Below are 25,041 nucleotides of genomic sequence, written 5' to 3'. Positions count from 1 at the left end.
CATCATGATTTAAAATTTTCAAAATCAAGAGATTGTATTTTTCCAGTAGAACTTGGACATTGGATTTTCACTTGGCCCACTGAAGATGGAATCTGCTGAATTATATATGTGAAAGATACATTTCTTTGCCTAGAAGAGAGAAATAATGTGGGATAAATTGTAGAGAGACTGTTGCTATCAGATGATCAACAAATTTTCACTGCTACTAGGCTTCATTCACTCTCAATTAAAAATGTGATTGGTGTTGAAATTGCCATGTTTGTACTAAGGAGAAAGGGGAGAAATTTTGCAAAGTCTGAAACGCTGTCTTTGGTATTTTATTGTTTCTTATATCACTAAAAATTCTCCTCATCTTAAATCTTGATTTTTAATGTTGGGGGGGGTTGTGTCTCTTTTTTCAGGTAATATATGCATCTGTAAATCTTGAATGAGTGTGCTAGATAAAATGAGAAAGTTGCATTTAAAAATCTGAGGGGTTGTGGTGTTTTTTGTTTTTCTTTTTGAAAGAGAGTGAGAAAAGATATATCTGAAATAACCTTTTCCCCACTGATTTCAGGTTATTTGTGTAAATAAACCTTTGATGCTTTTCCATTAGTATGGGAAAATAAATAAATGCATACATACATACACACACAATAAAAACTGGTTTGAAATTAGGGATTCCCTACCACCACTCTTATTTTGGAAAGTTTTGTGCAGAGCCTAATATCTGTCTGCCTCCTTTGATTGTTCCAGAGAAACTTCATGGTGTCACAGCACTCAGAACACATAGATTCCACTGCCTACCTGCAAGTAGCCTGCCTGTTGTTTTTTTTTAATCTTGGTACACCACCCTGAGAGCAGTGCCACAGTGATAAATGCTTTAAGAATACAGATTAAATATATTTTGACCTTGGCTTGTACAAAAGGCAGTTTTAAAGGGCAAAAATAACAGTGTTAAAGACCTTGCCATTGAGAAGTATGTGTATTCTCTCACACTGAAGACTGAAAGGCGAAAGCAGCAGCCTATAGACAGTATATTCTACAAAAGTCCCACTCATCACTGAATTCCCTTAACGGACAAAATAAAGATAACAAACCTGATCATATGTAGGTGCTTAAGAGGAGAGATTTTCATGGCTGGAGAAAATGGTCTTGATTGCTATTTGCAATCAGGGACAGGTATTTGGCCAGTTCTCATCATCCCTCAATTCACTACAACAAAGCTTGTTACAGGAAGGAGTATAAGCCACATACATAATGGTAATAAATATAAGCTTATATATCAACTTCAGTAATCAAAACTTCAAAGACCTGCTGTGTAGTGGTGCATGATAGTGGAGACCCTTAAATTTCTTTTTCTAGCTGATTTAGAGTGCTAACATTCTGTTTCTTAGTATGGTCAGAAGTGCCCCAGCCCTGATTGTGCTTGGATATCTTTGTCCCATTGAGGTCTGTTAAGTAAACAGCATGAGGTCATTTGATAGGTCTGGATTGTTCTACATTTTTAGAGGTTACCTCTTCCTTAGAATGCCATTCTGTTGGTTGTGTTAGGTGACACTGGCACTTCCTTTTAAAGCATTTGCTCAATGATCAGAACGTTACCTAACATTCAACTTTGCTTTCTATCCGAGGGAATTATAGACAAGATCTTTTTCATTTCAGGACAGTACTTCAGTTGTGAGACTAATCAGGAGGATGTTGCTGGTACATCTTGATAAAATTGCTATTTCAGAGGCAATAATCTCATATTCCTTGGCCTGTGAAAATGAAAGTACTAACAAAATTTAGCCTGAGCAGGAGAAATTGCTGCTTTGGAGGTGGATATGCAGACTTTATGTTTTCCTGAAGTGACTTTCTGCTGCAGACATATTGACTCCTTTAACCATCAACTAGTTTGCAAAGCTCTTGAGCCTGTTTTGTTTGAAATAAAAATGTGTGTATGAGAGAAAGATTCAGGTCACCTGAAACATAAGTCGTTGCCTTGACTGGAAGTCTATGCTTCTATGTCAGGCATGGAGTTAAAAATAGTCACACGTATACATAATTATCATTGGTACACTCATATGATACATGTAGATCATGAAAAATACATAATTCAGATAAAAGAATAAATTCAGTGGAATCCACTAAAACCAAGAAATTGCAAAACTTGGAGAAATTATATGTGTCAATCTACTTGAGACATACTAATCAACTCGTACTTGAGTGGATGTATGCTCCAGGATGATATACGCTTAATGCATCTCTCAGCTGAAAGTTGAAAGACTTGATACATCTCTTGGCTTCATGTTCCCTGTCCTAGGTATATCAACCTATTTGTAAAATAAACATCTGCTTCAGAAAACTGCATATTTTTCAGTCTGGTAAATCATCATTGTTATCCAGAAGAAACAAAAATCTGTAGTTAGTTATTATATTTGAATTTATCTTGATGCCACATTTTGCTGTGAAGTGTAATATCCTGGAATGCACATAATAATACTATTTTGAATAGTGATCTTTTGATAAAATATGCCTTTGTAATTGATAAGGATAAAGACTCCATCTTAGACTCTGTAGTAGCCATTTTACATTAGTCCCATGGTGCAAATATGCCCTGGAGCCATCTTTGCTTTGCTTAAATAAGCACTTTACTTCAACTTTGTTGGCAATTCACCATGATTTTGGAGCTAGTTGGCAGTAAATGGTACAGTAATATTACATTATTTCACATCAGAACAGGTATGTATATTAGAGCAAATAAACCAGTGTTTTGCTCTGTTAACAGACAAAAAATTTTAATTTGTAGTTTGTAATGTATATGTACTGCAACTATATGCATGACTTCACAGAATGCAGCTAGCCCTACAAGGCAGCCTTAGGTCTATTGCAGAACAGAAGCTAGAGATAACTGAAAACCGCATAAATAGCCAGAGCTAGACTCCTCAAAGTCTTATTTTGCAAAGATGAGTCATAGCTTTAATCACATTTTGGAGATCGAAACAGCACTCTTTGCCTCATCTTTTTGCACTCTGATATTTGCTCAGGAAACCTGAACAGGTACATTCTGTTACTGTTCTTTTTCACTTCCTAAAAATTCCAGGTTTATTAGGGCTGCATCTTTTAAGAGTAATTTTTATTCTGCAGGAGCCAATCACACATTTCCTCACCAAGTGCAAATAAAAAATCTTGTGCATTCAAATTTCATTTCATAGGTATTACCACCTATGTGCATTGTCTTATTTTCTGAGGTGCACAGGCACAAATCCCATGTTCTTTCTACGCATGAAAGCCATAAACGTTTATTTGGAGTTAGTTATGGTAGAGTTAATTTTACCATTAGTATAAACACCTTTTTTTCTGAAAAGATTATTTTTGCCCTACATAACATACGGGGGGGTGGGGGGAGCGTGGGGGTGGGGGAAGAGAGAGAAAAGAACAAAACCCAAATTCCATGTTTAAGATACAAAATGCAAAATATCGTGGAAAGGTTGAACAGAACACAGAATTTTTACTTGAATCAGATTAAAACAAGAATAACCTCCCCTCAGGAATACCTTGCAGCACCTCCAGTAATATTTTGAGAGATAACTGAAACCCTGAAAAGTGTGTTTGGAGAAGGAACTGTAAAGAAAATGAAATGCGTACTTAAACGCAGTTATCCCAGAAGGTGACTGTTGTTTCATCTGCACATGTTGACTGAGAACGGATCTAGCAAAATGACAATTAGAAATACATATTTGTAGTTCAAACCCATCTAAGCCTCTTTGAAGTCAGTTCGGCTGTGTGGAAAATAAAAGCCTGTATATAGGAAGTCTATACGTACTTATGCATAGGTGGGGTAATAGACTTAAGTAGAAATACATATAAGAGTTGTCTTTAAATGTTTTAGTAAAACATACAAACTCCAGAGTTCAGAGTCTGTACACAAAGAAAGTGTTATTGTTTTGAAGACTAAAGTGTAGTTTTCAGGGGACGATAATGCCCTTAGGCTGTGAATCCTAGCATTGAATTGCTTTCTCAAGGAAAAACTTGAGATTTACAGAACTCCACTGCCGATTTCTTGTCTTGTTATCAAGACAAAATGAATAGATATGTGGAGTGTGCTGTACATGTTTTTAGATATAATGAATCAATACAATCTGCATGTTTACATGTAGAAAGTTTGGCTAAACTCTTGGTTTTATGTGTAAGTTGACCTTCAGCAGAAATCATGTGATAACAAACAAATGTGTGTGCTTATCTGCTTTTCATGAGGAAAAAACACAACTCGATTTTTTGCCTCTGAACTGATTAAACGTCTGTCCTGGAAGGGACAACACAGTCATTGCTTAGATTGATGAGCTTATTGCCCTATAGTCAATATGGGTTACTTTTGATTTATTAAGCTTCCAGGTAAATATGAACTAACTATGAATATTTTTACTGTGCCCTTTTTGCTAATTGGAAGCGTGCAAATGCCACAGAGATCTTTATATTGCTTGTCTCATTTGCTATATATTTATGTAAATTGTACTGCTCTTTCTATTGTAGCTTTTCTGGTGAAATTTTGAGGATTTGAATTATTTTAATCTAGATTCTCAATAATGGGAATAACAAGTGTTATATTATCTCAGTTCACAGTAGAACTATCTGAAGTGTAAAGCTTTTCTTGTGATGATACAGAAATGAAAAAGCTAATGCTTGTGAGTATGTTTACTTTGGTGTGGTTCGGACAAAGCAGGGATATGCAGAACTTTGGTATGTGGGAAAAGTTTTACAATCAGAGTCCAGCATATATTGACAAAAGGGCATCTGGTGGATTCATCAGGTTGCTTTTGAGTAATGAAGCAATGCTACCCCATATTCTCTGTCAAAAATGATTAATTTACCTGCTAAACCAGAACTACTGCAATGGCAAGTTCACACTGCATAATTAGCAGACTGTTGCACTTCAGGACTTCAGTTTTCAACTCCACTGTTTTTGGGTCTGCAACCTAGACTGTGGCCTCTTTGTATCATCTATTTGTAGTAAGATGAATTTATCCTTGCTTAATGTTTGAAAAGAGCACTTTTACAAGAGGCTAAGATAGCTGGTAAATTATGGTCAAAAGGCTGGTTTCGGAAGGCTTATGATCCCCACTGTAAGCTGGGGAAATGGATGTTATATAAGATAAATGCATAATGCTGGGATTAAATAGAAAAATCCATAATTGGAAATTCAAATATGGAAAATGTTAAAAATATGGGGAAAAAAATAAAGTCTAGATTCTTCAGAAATTCCTGATGTCAGCATGAAAGTGAAGGGGTATCAGAATTAGGTAGCGTTTCTCTTGCATCCTTCAGTGGTTGGTCACCTCGTTATCTGTTTGAATATATCAAAAAGCACAAAACAACTTTTCAGTGCCACTGTGCCAGAGGAGAACCACAGGCTTCATGTGTATATTCTGAACATTGCATGGGGATTTACTAAATGGAAGAATAAAAACTTGCAAGCCATGCAGGTATAAACAACATTATGTATATTAATCTCTTGATCAATTTTAAAGCTTGCTGAAAATTAGTCAAAGATTGTTTTAGCTGCAGCACTGTAGAACAACTCTCTGAGAGCTGCAGCAGTGTGTTGTACTCTTTGGGTGTTGTGTACTCCACAATAGATGAGAGGTTTTTTGATCTCCCCATGTCCAATTTCTCACAATGGGTGAAGGAACACACATCAGAATTTGATTAAACCATCTTGGTCTTTAAAGTTGTTTTGTATATATATCAACAGGCCACCTCATTAACACTTGGACAAAGTACACAGTAAGTTTGTAATTAAACATCCTCTTCCTTCCCATGGAAATCAAATACAATCATAACTTCTTCGTTCCCTGTATTTGTTTATGCTAAAATATTGTCATTGCCTAAATTATATTAGTTTTGGTACGTACTTCAAATGAATTTTTTATCATCATGTTCCAGACTGGACAAATAATCATCATACATGTACTTATTTTATGTAGGACAATGCCATGATACCTGAGTAGAGCTGAGTTTCTTCAATGGCAATGAGGCAACAGTGAGCTAACATTCTGCTCCTACTAGCCATGGTTAGCCATCAAGAGACAGCATGAGTATCCCTGTAGTACTGCACTGTCACATGTAAATATATACCTCCCCTTTTTTTTATCTGTCTGCTCAAAGTTATGAGCTATCAGATAAGAATAGACCTTCTTTTACAATCATTTTACCAACTTAAATATCAGCATCAGAAAGGTTGAAAGTTGAGTGTGATGGACATAGATGTCTACTTTAAAGTTAGGTGGTTACAGAAGATGTTACCTTCCCCTGCATATTCCTCAAGGTGCTATTAAAATCTGATTTTTGTACTTAAGAAATATCAAATGCATCTTCAAGGATGGCCCATGCATGGCCCCAAATACGAACACCTTGATAGCAGGTCTATGTGATTGTCTTTCTGCCTGGAACAGGAGACAGTTGGAGTAAGGAGCATACCTTGCTGTTTTATGTGCCATGTGTATCACTGGTCATGAGAATAATAAAATTAATGTCTCTAGTTTGAAAAAACTCTCAGGTGGAATATGTCTGTAAGAAAAATGCTGACACTTTTAGAATTCTTCCATTTTTTTTATGTCAAACCACTTTTTATAAATCTATAAAAAGTTTTAATCTCTGCCAAGTTCTGTTAAAACATTAAGTTCTTCCTTCCCTTCCCTTCCCTTCCCTTCCCTTCCCTTCCCTTCCCTTCCCTTCCCTTCCCTTCCCTTCCCCTCCCCTCTCCTCCCTTGCCTTTTTTTAGTTCTTCTGTTTTAGTAATTCTGGAAGAACCTCTGGATTAATTTATCTTTTGACTATGTTGTGCTTGGAATCAGTGGCTCCCATTTTAGCTTTCGCTGGCAGAAACAGCTCACATATCATGCCTTTATGAGCACAGCTGTATTGATGGGATTTTTCAGTTTGAATTATCTGTATGTTTTTAATTTTATTTCATACAAATAGCTGATTTACTTTCTCTACTTTCACACAGCTTTTAAAACCTACATTAACTGAATAGCTTCTTACTTATGACCTAAATCGCAGGGAGTTTTTTAGACTGGATACCTACAATTGCAGAAACTATTCTGGCTTTTCCAAGATACAGTAGTTCCCAAATAATTTCTTTCAAAAGCTATTTTCTTCATTATTAGTTTTGCTGCTTCTGCCCATTTTCTTTTTTTGCCTTATTTGTGTAATTTTCTATATAGTACATAATGAACTGTAGCTTTGCTAACAGATAATTCATAATTTGTTAGATTTCCCAGTTGGCAAACTGAAAGTCTCTATATCATCATAAGTTCCTAACTTTTTCCATTTTAGTACTATAAAAAGTATTTCTTAAACTAGTAACAATTTCCACACTGGCAGGAATAAATGAAATGTGAACCCTGTCTAAGCTTTTGCAGTCTGGAGTTATATTCCAGCCTTGGCCTGTTATGTATTTCCTGTCATACGCTCTTAGAAACAGAATCCAGATCAGTTTACTTCCTATTCCATAATCTAAGTAGTTGTCATTCAAACTTTAAGTATTAGCAACTATTTCCACCCATGGGAGTCACGTGCTGCTCGAGTATAAACAAAATATTTTCCCAGTATGTGTGAGATGATGCATCCAGGCCAGGATGTGACTGGTGGGACATACACAGAAATATATTATATTGAATATTTTATATATATATATATCATACTGAAGTAGAGAAGACAGGGGTTGGATTCTAATCTTGAGAGCACAGAGCAACTTTAGTAAAGTTTACAGAAACGAATGTCATCATAATTTGATTTGGAATCTGTTGCATCTTCATAATGTCAAATATTAAGCTGATAGATGGATGTGAATATTATCTTCAGCAATAAATGAATTAAATATTGCCACTTCCAAATTATATGATTATGTAAAAAGATATGAATTTTGTTTTTTAAAGCCTTAACTAATAGCACAGCCTAAGAATAGACTAGCTTTTCCCATCATTGGTATTTTTTTTTCAGTAGCTTAGTATTGAGAGAATGATATTAAAATGAATATATGTTATTATTGATAATGGAAAATCTGCTGCTTTGGAAAAATTATGCTATTTATTTTTCGAGCAATGTGCAGCAGCTGTGCAGACAACTCCATTAACACTGACTTGAAACTTGAGTTCTTCCATTTATAAAATATTACAAATAAGTTAAAATATAACTGTCCATCTTCCAAACATCAGAACTCTTAAAAGTACCAAATATGCAGCTCCAGATTGATTGACATTATTTTTGGTATTCTGGGTATTGTTCTTTTTTATAAAAATTACTGAATGTGAATGTTATAAAATTTTAAAGAAGATGAGTGTGCTGGAGTACTGAAAAGGCTTATGTTACCAAAAATAGTTCAGAATTGGTTTATAGAGAGTTATAATAATAAGCTTACAGAGCAGGTTGTAAAGCTGGTAACTGCCATAGTTAAATATGAGGGAATAGTGGTAGAATTTAAAGGATGGTACAAAGTGGTTAATAACAAATCAGTAAGTGGATCAATATTCTTGCAGTGCGGGAAGCCAGCACTTGGAGTTATAAAGGATGGGTTTAGCTGAACTTAATAAAACTTGTTCTTTAATGGTATAATAAGGTTTTGGATTGGTTTTATTTGAAATGTTGATTAGTTTGATGATTTATTTTTTTCCAGGCATGCAGAATTTTTCATCAGCCTCAATCAATTTATGGTTAAAACTGATTAATTCTTCCAACTGAGTCACTGGCATTTTCAGCTTAGCCATCAACACTTCATTTCAGTAGACTTAAATTTGGGTGGAGTGCCAGCCTCTATAAGCTACTTATTCTACTGACTGCTTTTTTGAAGTAATTAAAGCAGAATTGCAAACAGTTTGGTTGGAGCTCATTTCACTTAACTTTAGTCATCTAGGCATTTATTCAACCAGAGTGAGCCAGTTGTTCGGTTTCCCTGAAATTCAATGAAAAGGGTAGTAACAGAAGACATGATGAATGGAAGTCCAACCCATGACTGTAATTGTGAATACAGATGATGAGAATATTAGAGAATGTGGTGGCACAACATATGAGATAAAAAAAGACCAAACTCAAACAAAAAAACAAACCCCCCTTGAATATTAAATTCTGCATTAGTACTAGCTTTTACAAATTTTGTTAGTCATGTCACTACTGACTCAGCAGTGCTCAAAATCTGATTTCAATGATCTGACAATTCCAATGTAGTTTCAATATATTTTTTTCAGATTGGGGGTTCCAGTTCTGTAAAAATCTGACTTTAGCAACTGACTTAGTAATCACTTCTGTTCTCAGCCTCTGTTTAAACCCTGATGAAATAGGGCCTTAGTGCAAATGGGATTTTAATTACACTCCTCAGCATAATTTGTGCATCTTTGCTTTTACAGGGCAATGTCTTCCAGGGATCACTTCTATCTCAGTAATCCTATTTTGAACCCTCAAACAGGAAGAAGGAATTATATTACATGTTCCTTTATTTCACTTATTACACTTAGTGAAAGTGAATTAGAATTTTCATCATTCCCACAGACATCAGGAACTCTCATCTGCAATCAGCCTTGTTTAATTTTTCAAACAGTTTTTGCCTTTACATCCAACTATCTGCTCAGCTGATGCTGTTACTAAGAATCAGACCATTATAGTGCCAGACTCTAAGAAGAAAGCTATTGGGATTGTTCATTTATTTTTATCTTATAACATGCAACTTTCCCTCCCTTCTGCTTTCCTCCATGGAGCCTGTCTCTGCCAACTTCCTAGGCATTTGGAAGAATGATATTAATATGCCTGCTTTGGATGTGTGAGGGGCTATTACATTCCCACACTGTCTTCAAGCACATACTTCTTACTGTTTCAGTGGGATGACTAGTACAATATTGATTCTTCACTGTAAATTATGGATGGGTTGAATAACTCCATGTTTGAATATGAATATTTACAACTATTTCCTTCTTTCATCAAGGGAAATGGAAGTTTGTTTTTTCTCAGTAAGATAGAGCTTTATACTTAAAATATCTCTAGTAATATATTTTAATATTGTTGGATATTGTGCTATTGAAGGGTGAAGTGAAATAGGCTTTAAAATTAAGGGAGGCTGATGATTTTTGTAGGTCTGATGTTTTTTTGGGTTTTTTCCTAAAGGTTAACTTAGGTTTTTAGCAAAACCAGTAAATCCTAACACAATCCTAAATACAGTTTAATACAATATACTACATATAGTTATTTTTATTGTCACATAAAGGTCTAGAAAGCATTCGCAGATATTGCTTTTTGATTCAAGCCTGTTGGATAAATTTTACAAAACCCCACAGCTTTTAAAATGCCAGGTAGCCTGGGCAAATTTTAGCTGTCTTGGCCTCACACAGGGTGTATTTGTTCTGCAGGCTAGGCTTAGTGGAAAAAAGGTAGTAAAGTGAGATTCTGAGTGTATCTGTCATCTACCTGGGTTTCATTTATTGTATCTCCCTCAGTCTCTGAATACACTCAGAAAAAAATAGAGAATATTTTCTTCTTTCAGGACGATTAGCCAGTTCTTTTAAGGCTGGATAACTGAGCTCATTAGGAGCTACTTTGCCTCCAGAACTGAGTAGTTAGACCTAAAAGCAGGGAATAAGCTTGATCCTTTCAGTAAGAGTGTTTCTGCATCTTTCCTTTCCCCGCAAAAAAGAAAAAATCCCAAATCAGAGCAGAACCTTCTCACAAAGCTGACAATATTTGTTTTTTCTTCAAATACTGAATCTTGCTCACAGGGTAATGACAATGTCTTTTAGAAGGTGGTGAGGCAATACCGTTTGATGGGATGATACCCACTATCCTGCCATCCTGCTTGGAAATCGTTAAATGGCTATTAATAAAATAAGAAAATTAATATTTTTGCAGCTTTTAAGCACAGATATTTCATAAGAGTGTAATTCCTATATAGCTCATTATTTTACTGATGCTACCATAAAGTCATTTAATTCAAATACAGCAATGTAATTAACATTCATTAAGGGTAAGTTAGAGCAGCAGACTATTCAAACCTGCAAAGCAAACATTGTACTCCACCTGTGCTCCTAACTCAGGTATTAAGCAGTACTATTTATCTGCATTTTCTACTTCACGAGCTTCTAAAACACACATGTACTGAAAAATCTCAGTCATAACTCACAGCTTACTTGGACATTAGTCCACATCACAGCTCTTTCACTGATCTGGGACAAGTCATAGGTTAAGTAGCCTGTTATATTTGTTTCCTTTGTCTGAAAGTGGATCATACTTCTCAATCATCCTGCAGGGATGTTTTAAGACTGAATTTGCTCATTTGCAAAGCTTTTTGCAGTCCTTGGCTTACTGAGTGGAACTGGGATGCAGACACACGTGCCAAATATTCCTACTATCCTACAGCAAGTGGGGACAGATTTTTCCCATGCCAGCTCCTCTACTCTGGGACAGCTGGCTGCTGAGTCAAGTGTTGATGTGGCATACTGAGGACAAGGCAGACAAAATGCAATGAGGAAAGCAGTTACTTTAGTGCTGCAGAAAAACAAAACTAAACCTCCCAGTGAAAGCAGAGTCTCTGTAAGCAAGAGAAGAACATAACCCCTTCTCAAGAGTCTTTGACAAGCTGTTGTATTGATAGCTGATTCTGGCAGCTGGCAACTGCAGAATTTTAATGAAGCATTGGTACAAGAACAGTCTGAACAGGTTGATTATGACTGACTGAAGTCTACAGTGCATGATATCAAGATACATTATCTGTCTTCAGCATTTGTCCTTAGATCGACCTTGTTGCTCGCTTGCTTTTTTTTTATTTTAAATTTTTCCCCTTTTTCTCTTCCTTCCTTCCTCCTTTTCTGTCTTTCTCTCTTTCATTCACTGGTTCTTATTTGCCTAATTGAGTTCAAATGTGCTGACATCCATATAATAAAAGGTGTTAAATATAAGATGTTTTAAAAGTCTGCCTGTTGCTCTCCTATTATTTGTTGCCAGACACATGCAGCTGTTACTACAGTAAGCGATGTTCTTATCCGCTGGTTACATAAATGGGATTTATACAGGGAACTAGAGGAAGCTTAGAAGAAAATCCTTGTGCACAGTCTGAGTCAGAGTAAGGAAAGGCTGAGCAACCTTTCTGTATCTGACAGAGAGAAGGGAGATTGATGGCTTCACTCAGGGGGCACTTAAGTCGCTATTCCCCGGCTGCTTCCCTGGGCTGAGAACAGGCTGCGTTCCTCACCCACTGCTTGCCTATAAAAGCATAGGTATGAGCAGTGCTTGCTTTCTAGCTCGAAGCACATGATGGAATTCATATGACTGACTAAAAACGCTGCTGGTGATCTTTGTTTACTCAAGTGCTACCTTTTTTTTGTTTGTTTCTTTGTCTGGTACTACGTCCTTCACATGAACATCATCACACATGCCTGGTTTCGCGCTTTCTACTATATATACTTTTATTCTTTGCAGACCATAGTAATATCTGAGAACTCTGGAAAGCCATTTTGCTTGTCATTGCTTCGGACCTCCCTCTTCTGCTTCTTCCCTTGTCAACATTTATATCCACTAATCTAACATGCTGTTTTGTTTTGATTGCTAATGGATTTTGCACTTGTCTGTGCAAATCTAGGTTTAGATTAGAGCTAGGTATATGAATGTGCTAGATTGCTTTAGTTCAGTTTCAGAGATATTGAGTGCAGATTTTACCAGAGAAAATTGCTTTAGCTCCTGAGATATTATGGGATATTGGTGATATTGGATTTAATGTTTCTGATAAAATGAATATTTTTTATATTCCTTTGGTACAAACATGTATTTACTTTTTTTTTTCTTTTGTCACCTTTTATTAACTGAAGCTAAAATTGGCTATCATGATCATAAATGAACATTAGGGAAGCTATTATTAACTCCGCTCTGTGGGATAAACAGGAGGTGTGAGATACGATGATCCAGGCTCTTTGTGACAGCGAAAAGTCTAACGCAAGTTATCAGCAGACAGGGCCATGCAGTGGGCTCTGCAGCAGTTTGCCTCTAGGCTGAGGCATAGGAGCAGCCAGAGCCCTTTTGCTATTCTTCTTAATGCCCTCCTAGTTTACTGTGAAACCTTTGAAGAGAGCAAAACACTGTCAGATCCTGTTCTGCTGCCCTAAAGGGGTGGATATAATGGGATCTTTCCAAAGCACCGATGCCTTAGTGATACTCATGAGCTTTCAGCAGTCTTCCAACTAATGTGGTGGCAGTGATTTTTCAAAGTGTTTTTGTATTAGTTTTAGGAAAAGGAGTGCTTCCTCAATAAATTGATAATCCCTTTCCATTTTTATGGAAAGCAATGCCTTGATGTTTTGTGACATTATTAAAAGTTTATAATACAGATAGAAGTGTTGTCATATAAATATGAAATATGAAAATAAATATGCTCAAACCTTTGAAGTGTAATAAAACAATAGTTAACCTTTTATTTTATTTATTTATTTTTTATTTATTTTTAGGAAATAACCTAGAGTTTTCTCTGATGAGCAGAACAACAGCTTTCTGGGACAGATAGCAAACTGTTGTTTACTGTCACTCAGTTCACAGAAACAAATTTCTGCTTTTCATGCTAATTTGAGGTTCTGTGCTTTTGAAGGTCATCGTCACTTGGTGTGTTATAAGGTATTATGGGCTCTCTGAGATACTCTTCCTTTTAATGAGTCCTGTTTCAGCAAAACAAACTGGTTTTAACTTCTTTTCAAAATTAAGTCTCAGCAACCAGAATTGTCTATACTTGTCCATCTTTTACTTGCAGGCCCATGCAGAAACAAAGTACATGCCAGAGGTTCTTTCTGGACATGCATATAAAAGAATTTATATGCTCTATGTACAGAACAATAGATACCTACTATTGCCAGCAGAAAATCTATATTATATGATGCAGAAGTCAAACTACGTGGGCTTTTGTAACATTGCATAGGAGTGAGATGTGTTAGTGGTTGATTTAGCTTCCCTGCGGAGGTCTGCCAATATCAGGGTAATGTCTAGAGTCAGTTTCAGTTAAGTGGAGAGTCAGACGTACAGTGGATTTCTACCCCAGGGCTAGCCTAGTGATAGATAATTTCAAAAGCAACACTTTGCCAGTTTTGTGGAATATATTGCACACAGTACTACATGGTGTTTACCCTGAAAGTACTCAAGGTGCTATCCCAAGAGATTAATATAAACTGACATAGTTCATTTTTTTTTTAGTTTTTGTTAAGGTAATCGTATCACTCCCACTGGTAATGCAATTTGCTGTGAGAAATTGGAATATGCCATAAGTGGCACGGAAGAAATCACATAGAGAATAGCTGGTAATCATTAGCATAACAGCAACCCACACACTGTTATCATCCACAGCTTTTGATACTGGTGTGGCAGGAGACCAATCAGGAGTAATAAGTTGCTGAAGTGCCTAAGAAAGAAACAGGGAGGAATGAGAAATTTTAGTCCATGCTGTCTGTGTAGGCTGGATTACATAGAAGAAAACACAGTGGACTCCAGCTCTGTGTTTAATAGTAAAGGGATTTGATGCTAGAAAAACCTCAGAATTACAAAATGAATTCTTGCTACTACATGTTTTCTAAAAACATTTTACAGAATGTAGAAAGCTGAAGTTTTTAGATGCCAGGATGATAATAACAGTATGAAATTTATTTCTTGCTTTAAGAGTTTTATGTGGATTACCTGTGATTTTTTGAGCTGCCTGAATGTGTCGGTTGCACCTCTCATAACTTCTATAAGATATCACTCTGGTGGCATGTATTATGGCAAATTCTAAATTAGAGAATAGCTGTGGAAAGTTTGTGAGGTTATTAGTGAAAGACTTCCTGATGTCTTCTGACATGTTGAAACAGAGCAAAAATAGTACCATCAAGCTTCACCTTGTTCTTGCAAGTAATATCAACATAACTAAAGGAAGATGAAAACTTTTAAAATAGTACAATATGGGATTGTAAGATTTTGTGTTTATTTTATGGATACACTGGGAATTTTAAATCTCTGCTTAGAACCCACCTTTCTGATGTTCTTACTTGATAAGCAGGAAATATAAACAAGGTCAAAAAGTGGATAATGACAGCACATGACAAAAAAAAAATGTAATTAATTTACTCCTCACTGTTATTGCTGATGATTTTTCTGAGGTACCAGTAAATCTTAGTAAGACAATGGCATTTACTGATAATTTACTGTAATTTTTTTCTGTTGTTTCCTATAAGTCAAATTTCGACAACCGATTTTTTTTCTGTTTCATTCCTGTGCTAAATCCATGCTGTAGAAAGTAGAACTACGTAAATTAACCCACAGAAACACATCACTTTCCTATAAGTGACTAGTTGCAAATACAACTTCAGTGACTGAGATCAGTCATTTGTAACAGTTGTCAGATACTGAATGGGATATTACAAATATTCTTCCACAGTTTTTTTGCAAAACAGATTTTGCTTTCAAAAGCAGGTACTTGTGTTCTGTGGCCCCATGAAAGCTGGACATTTGTCTCTGCTCTGAGGATTCTTTCTAATCCCTGCAGATAATGATTGAATACTGTAGTTTTCTAAACCAAAACCAAAACAAACCAAAAGCAAGCTGTTTAAAACCTTGTGTCTTTTTTCTTTCAGCCTAATTGGAGAAGAGACAGAGATCAAATATGCCACCAGCAACAGCAGCACCAGAGTACCCACCTCCAGATGGAGGTTGGGGATGGGTTGTGGTCTTTGGCGCTTTTATCTCCATTGGATTTTCCTATGCATTCCCTAAAGCCATCACAGTATTCTTCAAAGAAATACAAGAAATCTTCCACACATCATATAGTGAGATAGCTTGGATATCATCGATAATGTTGGCTGTCATGTATGCAGGAGGTAAGATATTTGTTAAATTTGCAAATATCATAAGTGGTTTTATTTTTCTAAGGTCTTAAAATATTTAAGATTAATTGCTACCTGATTTTATTGTTATTACCCAAAGGATTTACCAAAACACATGCTTCTTTTTGTATCATACTTTATCAGAGACTACTGGTAGCCACATCATCATTAAAGCACTGTTTACTTTCTTTTTTTAAGCATTCTATGTTCCCTTCCTTTTTGTTTTCCCCTTAGGGCCTTTTGTTTGTTCCTGTGCCAAATTCTGTTTAGCAGTATTACCCTAAATTTAGTTTCTAAGAGTCAGCAGTTTCCAACAAATCAATGCCCATGTAACTTCTCCTGGGGTGGCAGGTACATTCAGTCAGTTTCCACTGCCTCTGTGAGATCTCTCAGGAGGTCAGATGATGAAGCCTAAACACAGAAAATTATAATAGCAATGAGGGTTCATTAGTCAGACGCAGATATTCCTTTGTAGAGGGGGGTTTTGTGTCTTGTCCTTAGTTGCCCTAGAATAAAATCCTACTTTCCATTTAGGCCAGGAGTGATGTTTCCTACATGTCATCTGTAGGACAGCTAATATATAGAAAATATTAGCTTTGGGACTGAAATGAACAGTGAATATAAATTCCCTGATATATTTTTTTCTTTTGAGAAAGCAAGTAAAGAACATGACAGATGAAAAAGGCTTTTAAACTATAAAGCCATGTTTAAGTACTAAGTGCCAAACCTGCTTTGATAGGTTTTGTGTCCATCAGATTCTAAGACTTAGGTTTTGCTTGATTTCTTCATTCTTTCAGATTATTTATTTTTTTAAGTATGTGGGAGCTAACTGTTACTTACGCAAAACACCTTTTCAGGCAAGTTTTGAGGTTTGAGTAAGAGGCTATGTTATAATATTTTATGATTATTTTATAATAGACCTGACATTGCCCTTTCTTTGAATGTTGCAAGGTAATCACTTTGAACATATCAGACTGTTTACAATGATGAGGCAATTAAATGCATGCATTTATGTATATGTGCGTGTATGTATATATACAAATGTATAAATGTATATACACAGATGTATAAATGTATATACATAGAAACAGAAAATATTGTGCCAATAGCACAATGAGATTCAATATCTTTAGTCACTGAAGAGCGCCACTCCAATATTTTTCAGAAGTGTTGTCTGTGTAATAGTAAAGTGTGGTATTACCAGGTCCAGTAATCAACCTATTGAAGGAAGCGTGAAGTCTTGCTTTTATCTCTGATTTCAACCCACCTACGTTTTGACATCTAAATGACCCTACATCCTTTAGCAGCCAGGGAAGAGCAGTAAGTACCTACAGAGAGGAAATCAGGCTACCTGGGTGGTTCTCTCTAGCTGTTTTTCCCTTCTGACTGTAAAAATGAACCTGCAGTGAACATAGGTAAATATTTTTCAGTTAATGGGATGGTAAAATGGATTCTTCTTTCAAATGCTGGGGGAGATAGGGACCTTATAAAGGCATCTTGACGGGTAGTGTCAGTATCAACAAAAGCTTGCTGTTGAGATATTTTGATCCCTTTTTTATTCACATAATAGTAGAAAATCATAACTTATTCATGTACTAGTAGAGAATCCTACAGGATTTTATAGGACCGGCAACTGTAACTGATTCACCAAAATACACCAGGTGAAGAAGTATCTTGAACTAATACAATCAAGAGTGAAGTAAAAGAGCAGATATGTCCCATCACATTCAGGTCCTCTATAATGTAATCGCTTCTGAAGACTCCCAACAGCATTCACACTGTGGAGTATAGATGTGTAACTGTTGAGGCTCCTGAACAAGGGCTGGACCCATCTGGAACAAGGGAAAAACACAAGTGTTGAAATGCTAGAGTTTGTTTCTGCATTCCCTATGCTGTGACTTTTGACCTGGACCCTTTTTCACCACTTTTGCAAATGAAAGTTATGTTTTCTAAAGGCAGATTTACTTTATAGCACTTTCGTTTTATGAATGAATAACATTTAATTTATGCAATTTCTGTCATCCATTTCTGCCATCCATTTCTGTTATCATTCCGACACCCGTGTTCAACAGGTTGTATTAACAGTACAGGTACAAATCATAAAATCATAGAAAGGTTAGGGTTGGAAAGGACCTTAAGATCATTAAGTTCCAATCGCCCTGCCATGGGCAGGGACACCTCACACTAAACCATGTCACCAGGGATGGAGCATTCACAACTTCCTTGGGCAACCCATTCCAGTGCCTCACCACCATCAAAGTAAAGAACAGTGTTTCCTTATATCTAATCTAAACTTCCCCTATTTAAGTTTGACCCCATTACCCCTTGTCCTTCCACTACAGTCCCTAATGAAGTGTCCATCCTCAGCATCCCTATAGGCCCCCTTCAGGTACTGGAAGGCTGCTCTGAGGTCTCCACGCAGCCTTCTCTTCTCCAGGCTGAGCAGCCCCAACTTTCTCAGCCTGTCTTCATACGGGAGGTGCTTCAGTCCCCTGATCATCCTCGTGGCCTCCTCTGGACTTGTTCCAACAGTTCCGTGTCCTTTTTATGTTGAGGACACCAGAACTGCACACAATACTCTAGGTGAGGTCTCACAAGAGCAGAGTAGAGGGGCAGGATCACCTCCTTCGACCTGCTGGTCACTCTTCTTTTGATGCAGCCCAGGATACGGTTGGCTTTCTGGGCTGCGAGTGCACTCTGAAACCATCTCACGTTAAGTTTCTCATCGACCAACACCCCCAAGTCCTTCTCTGCAGGGCTGCTCTGAATCTCTTCTCCGCCAACCTGTAGCTGTGCATGGGATTGCCCCAAACCAGGTGTAGGACCTTGCACTTGGCTTGGTTGAACTTCATAAGGTTGGCATCAGCCCACCTCACAAACGTGTCAAGGTCCCTCTGGATGGCATTCCTTCCCTCCAGTATACCAGCCGAACCACACAGCTTGATGCTGAGAGTGCACTCAAACCCACTGTCCATGTTGCCGGCAAAGGTATTGAACAAGACTGATCCTAACACCCATCCGTGAACACTACAGTCCCTGATAAAGAGTCCCTCTCCGGCATCCTTGAAGGCACCCTTCAGATACTGGTAGGCTGGATGTTTAGCTGTGGTCATTTTTATCTGTTCAATGAACACAGCTTCCCATGTCAAATACAAAGCATTCCGTGCTTCTGCCTTTTCTCTAATTCTTCTTTTTACTGTTCTGGGTACCAGCATACTAAGTTCACGTGTACGTTGACGTTAAAAATTACAAAATGATTTACGGTTCGTTCTGCTAACACCTACCCCAGTCACTATGAAGATTATCAGTACAGAAACACTAAGCAAAGTTGTTTAGGTATCTTGTTACAGACTTGTGGTTTTAAAATGCTGAGAATGACAACCCTGCCTGATATAAACACTCTTTGAAGCCATAGCTTCTCTAGAACTACTTCCTAAAAAATAGGCCATTTAGACAATCACTGGCAAAATATGAAATAGCAATCAGGAAAAACATTTCTGCAGGAAGTCATTCCATTGTTTTTACTGTCTCAAGGTGGTTTGATTCCTTAGTATTTGATGTGCTGTAATGTGTAATACATGTTTAGACCATGAGTACAAGGTGCATTGTTTACTATGAACTGTTATAGGTGTCTGTGACGATCCTTGTTCATCTTACCACTAATTAAAGTAACCTGAAAGCATCTAAGATCTGTCAGCCTCATTAGAGTTTAGCATTCAACCTATTAATCATCACAGTGGGGTCAGTGAATAAGTTGGAGTCTGTGCAGACACTCTTTGCTTTAGAGGCTGCAGCCTCTTGCAGTAATTAGCTGGCATCTGTGTTTCAGTAACAAGGTATTAACTTACCTTTCAATGCCTGGGAAAAAAACCCAACGCTAAACTAAAAACCTAATAAAAAGCATCCAGTAAGGAGCTAGAAGAATGTTAATTATGTTTATCACTTACTTCATACTTAGAATAAATGGCATTAAATTATAGCAGACCATCTGGCAATCCATATGGTCTCCTGCAGTCCTGGTTAATTCCAGCAAACAGGTCAAGCACAGCATTCACCCTGTTAGGAAAGCACTAGGCAGAGGTGACAAATCTGATAAATCAAATCAATATGAAACTCTTTTCCCTTCTCTGTCTGGCATAATACTCACTTTCATATTGGGGTTTGTTAGTGTTTTTGGTTGGGGTTTTTTTTGTTTTGTTTTGTTTTTTGTTTTCTTAAACTCTCTCTTCCCTTCCCACACCCCCCTCTTATCTCCTGGATGTTTGTAAGAGTTTACTAAAAAGCCATCCCAAAAAGCAAGATCTTGTGATGTGATCAAGGTTACAGGTATTGCATGGACTCCACTGTTCATCCCATGCTTGAAAAAAGCATCCTCTGGAGAAGAGCAATAGTTCAGTCTCCATGGCAACTCCTTCTTCTGTCTCTCTTGAGCAGAGACTGTCGATTGTATTATATTAAGGGTGATAGTTTTGTGATGGACTCCTACACCCGAGGGACTATGAATGAGACCACCAAAATTTTGTTACTGGAGGACAGGCGATGGGATAAAATGGAAATATGTGCATTATCCTGACAGGGCAACCTGTGTTTCTTTATGTTTACAAAAATATATTTATAAAGCATGTATGCATGTATATATTCTTATGTACACAAACTATGTATTCATGTACTTATAGAATCATATTTGTGCTCTAACACACAAACATTAAGGAACTCAAGGAAAAGATCAAATACATTTGACCTCAAGTTCTTCGTTCATTCTCCTCTTCTTCAAAACTTCACCTTTCGCTTTGCACAGTGTTAACAGCCAAAGGTGATTAGAGGGCTTCTTATCAGAGCTTGATCTGTTTCCAGTAAAAATGTTTTCATTGCTCTCAGTATAGGTTTGATAGGAGCCTTAGTGGCAGCTATGAAAGCCATGTGACAGGTCTGGTGATTTCAGACACAGCTGACCTTGAGTTTTAGATTTCCTTAGAGAAAAAGCAATTGGTTTATTCACTGGTCTTGAAGTCTTTTTCTGTCATTTTTTTCAAGGACATTTTCAGGTTTGGGTTTGGTTTCTTGCTCTTTTGTTTGTTTTTTTTTTTTTTTTTTGTGGTGGGTTTTTTTTTTTAATGTTGTTTGGGTTTGTTTTTGTTTTGGATGTGACATTGGTTATAGAGATAAGCTTGAGAGATGATTCTGTGATAAATCCTTCAAGCCATACCCATCTGTGAAATGCGGTATAGTCTTGCAGGTCTGAAGTTCACAAAAAAAAGGTTAGTTTAAATTCTAGATGATATTTCTAAGTAAATAGTTTTAAGAGCACCTTCAAAAGCATATTTGGAAAGATGCTATATAAGTGTGAGTAGTGGTCATTACCATTTTTCAAAACACACTTAAAAAATTAAGCATTTAATAACTTCCTCTCTCTTCTTCTGTATTTCTTAAGTTATTCAAGTTTGAGGTTAAGTATTTCCAAAGAGGAGCAAACCCTTAAAGGATTTTTCATGTGACAAGACAAAAATAACCTATAGACAAGTTCTCATTTTGATTTTCCAAACATTAATTTGGAAAATAACGTATCATATGGTATGTTCAAAATATTTGTGATTTTATCTCAGTGGGTGTTTCGGTGATATTGCTGTGAAGATGAAATGGTGCGTACCATGGAGATGACAGTTGTGAAATCCATGTAACACAAACAACAGATGGTTATGGATTTTTACTTTTGGACAGGAGCTGGACTCCTACACTTTTCTTTCTCCCTGGTAACATTTTCTTATTTTGCGTTTACACATACTGGCACAAGACATTCAGTGGCCATGGATAAAGAAATGGAGAAGCTTTCTTATTCCTATGACCTCTGTCCTTTGTTGTCAGGGACAAGCATTTTTCTTCATCAGAATATGCAAAATGTTGAATTTTAATAACCTCATTTAGAGTGTCCTTGAAAGCAGAACTTACCAACTTTCGGAATGCCTCATGGGCATAAGGGAATACTTCACATTTAGCCTAAAATATACATAAAACATCTATCACAAGTTAATTTGAGACTTAAATATAAAGAAGGCGTAACAAGGTGATAGAAGAACAGAGCAGTTTGAATCTTACCAACAAGTGGAGATAAATACAAAAAAGAGATATAAATAGCAACAAAAATATTGTAAATTTACAGTAGTTCAATTTTTAAAAATAGAAGACCTGAATACTAAGGAAGCCTGATAAAGCTTCCTAAGGGTAATACAGCCACTTCTTAATGTGTCTTGGAAGGCTCTGAGTTTTAGTAAAACTGTACCTGGTAGGGCAGTGTTCTGCAGTAGCAATGCTTGTTTTAAAGACAGGCCTTCCCTAAAGTTTAGAAAACACTCTTTAAAATCATCATGGGAAGAAAGATGGTAAAAAGCTGAAGTGTTGTAGATGGTTATATATATATATGGTTTTATACTTTTATTTTCAAACAGCTTTCTTGTCCTATCTACAGGAGCAAGCTGGTATTTTACTTTGCAACTTTCTATGTTTGGCTGAACATATAAGACCTAACTGTTAAATACTCAGTGCCTTTTGGGGATCCTATTTTGTCAAGTTTTCATGAAATTTAGTTTTCACTGGGATCTATTGAGCCACACTCAGGAAGCCAGTTTCAAAGTTAAGGACATGCGCTCACTGAGAGAAAGAAGGGTTGATATTTTCTGTCTTTTATTGTATGCTTACGTTAATTTTGAATAATTGTCAGAAAGATATTATGCGATGAAGAAGGCCCACTGTGCTACTACCAATCTCTTTACAAAGAGGTATCCAAAACATAGGTTATTAGTAATGAATTGATGCATATCATAGAAATAGTTGTGGTAATTTAAATTTAGTTAACTCAAACCCTTTACTAAAACAGTTCTTATTTGCATATAAGTAGGCAATGTGGATTGCCTAATGAATATTAGTTAAGTACTCTTTTCCTGTTTAAGGCTTTGTGTTTGTTTTGATCTTCCTTTAGTTTTATACTGAGGGATTTCTGTAAGTAATCAATATTGATGGCTTTTTTATCTGAAAAAAAAGATTCTTTTTTCTCTCCCACTTCGTTTCAAGTAATGGGCCAAAGTTGAACAATAATAAATAACATGCATCATAAAATACATTTTCTAAAAGGCTTAAACTTTGGGTTTGTTTAAGAAAGATATCAAGGGACAAACGTAGGCCTTTGATATGTTCATTGAGCTTGTAAATCTTTGACGAAAGAATGCTTATTTTCTGTGTACTAATAATGTTGGATTAGTTCCCATTTAGTTTTTCATATCACTGGATCATACAATGGTTGTATTCGTGATGTGTGTCGGGTAATTCAAAGGTAATGAAACAATGGTCTTGCACAACTGGAAACCATGAGATATTTAAGCAGATACCAGAGAAATACTGTGGGGAAGGAAAAGCTTTTGTATACCATTGTAGTCACACCAGCACTTCAAATAAAATAATAAACCCAGCACTTCACAAAGAACTTATTATAGAATTTTACTGGTCCATTGTTTTGGAATGTCTAAGAACTATTCCCTTGTTTATTTTGAAGGGTATATTCAAGGAAAACAGAGTTGCACTGATACGTTTAGAAAATATTCTAAGCTAGTATCAAATGGCAACAGCTGAGACTTTTACTGTGGTACATGAAGACATGTAAATCTATACTTGTTAACAGAGGTAAGTGAACCAGGGACTTAGTGATGGGTTTATGCTGATGCCAGGAGAGCAGCAGAAATCAAAGAATGAGGTGGTTTTGAATTGTCTTTTATAATTACTTTAAACGTTATTTTAATTGATAACTAGCTTTGAAGATTTTTTGCAGAGGTCACATGTGAGATGTAGAGAAACATATGAAGAGTTTGAATGAGTCAAAACCTTTTCATGTGATATTCTATAAGATTGCTTATGTCAAATAGAACAAAAAACTCTGCATCTTCAGCAGGTAACACATGTTGGCTCATAAAACCAAAAGGAAAGCTTACCCTTCTTTTCCAAAAATATTGGAAGGGGGTTTTTATTTGTTGAGAAACAGTTAATCGTTTTCAGTGCAGTGTTACCTGACTTTTGTTCAGGCAAATATGTACTACGTCTAGACAACCAAATGAAAGAATGTGATTAAAATAGGAGACTGTATAGTGAAATGATACGTTGATTTCCTCATCCCATTCAAACACTTCTAACAACACTTTTTCACTGATGATGGGAACATGTGCCCTGTTTGGTTTTCTACGTATACTGCTTTGAACCACTTATAATTAAATGCTTTGACTTTTAGAAAACTTTGAAAGTAGTGCTACCCTTACAGCTTTTTAACAATAGTAGCTAGAGGTTATATGGCCAGGATTCCTATTTAGTCTTTCTTAGCCTAGGCACCTACATTTGATCCAGTTGTCTAGACGTCTGTTGTCAGTCAGTAAAACCAGGAATTTCTCATTCATCCCTTCCCAAGTCAAATGTTCAAAACACATCAAATAAATCTTGTTTTAAAGACTTCTGTGTCTTTTGAGTGGTAATCTAGAGGAAGACTGGCACAAATCTGAGGTGATGCTATCCTACATGGTTGTTGTCCTGTACTAATACATTATATTTCACTCCTTAGAGACCTTAAATCTAATAATGTTCCTGTTAGAGATATGTACCCATGGTTAGTGATTTTGAGCTTGCTCTGGTTAAAGTTTGATTTCTCTTCTTTAATTTACCTCTTATACATTGCATGCTTTATAATTCCCCCATGTTTTAGTGATGCTGATTCAGTTGTACCAGTTTTGAAACTATTAAAAACACCTGGTAATATTAAGTTTACCTATTAACTTGTAAATCTTCTCTAATTTTACAATGAGTTTCCTGATACCCATAATTCCCTTTCTTCCATCACCAGCGAAGAAAGAAACACAACCAGGAGAATAGCTAGTTTGTCTAATAATTGACCAAGTTTACAATCTTTTGCAGCTGATTGTAAGTCGATAAAAATCTATGGATCTGTTATATTTTCTTCTATTCTCGAAATGACTTAAAGGCCTCTTTGTAACACTTCCCTGTCAGTATCAGCTGGTAATGCCAATTTCATCTGTACAAACCTTACTCATACTGCTCTCCTGTAGAGAAATCCTTTGTTTTCCAGGAACAGATGTTGACTGATTTTATTTTTTTTTTTACAAGAATGAACTTCTCTGTCCTGCAAATGCTGCTTCCAGATTTGCAGATGCGTGCTGATTAT

General features: G+C 36.4%; 1 protein-coding gene across 1 annotated transcript in view; it reads left to right on the top strand.

The window, feature by feature from the left end:
* SLC16A7 (solute carrier family 16 member 7) overlaps positions 1-25,041 on the top strand; it is an 82,971-nt gene that overhangs the window by 28,065 nt on the left and 29,865 nt on the right. Inside the window, exon 2 of the mRNA XM_065685284.1 lies at positions 15,582-15,824. Coding sequence (XP_065541356.1) covers positions 15,611-15,824 — 214 coding nt within the window. The 5' untranslated portion in view covers positions 15,582-15,610. The remainder of the gene's footprint in view (positions 1-15,581; positions 15,825-25,041) is intronic.

Source organism: Lathamus discolor, chromosome 1 (genome assembly GCF_037157495.1).
Source record: "Lathamus discolor isolate bLatDis1 chromosome 1, bLatDis1.hap1, whole genome shotgun sequence".
NCBI classification, from domain to species: Eukaryota; Metazoa; Chordata; class Aves; order Psittaciformes; family Psittacidae; genus Lathamus; species Lathamus discolor.
This window is presented reverse-complemented; position numbering and strand designations above follow the sequence as displayed.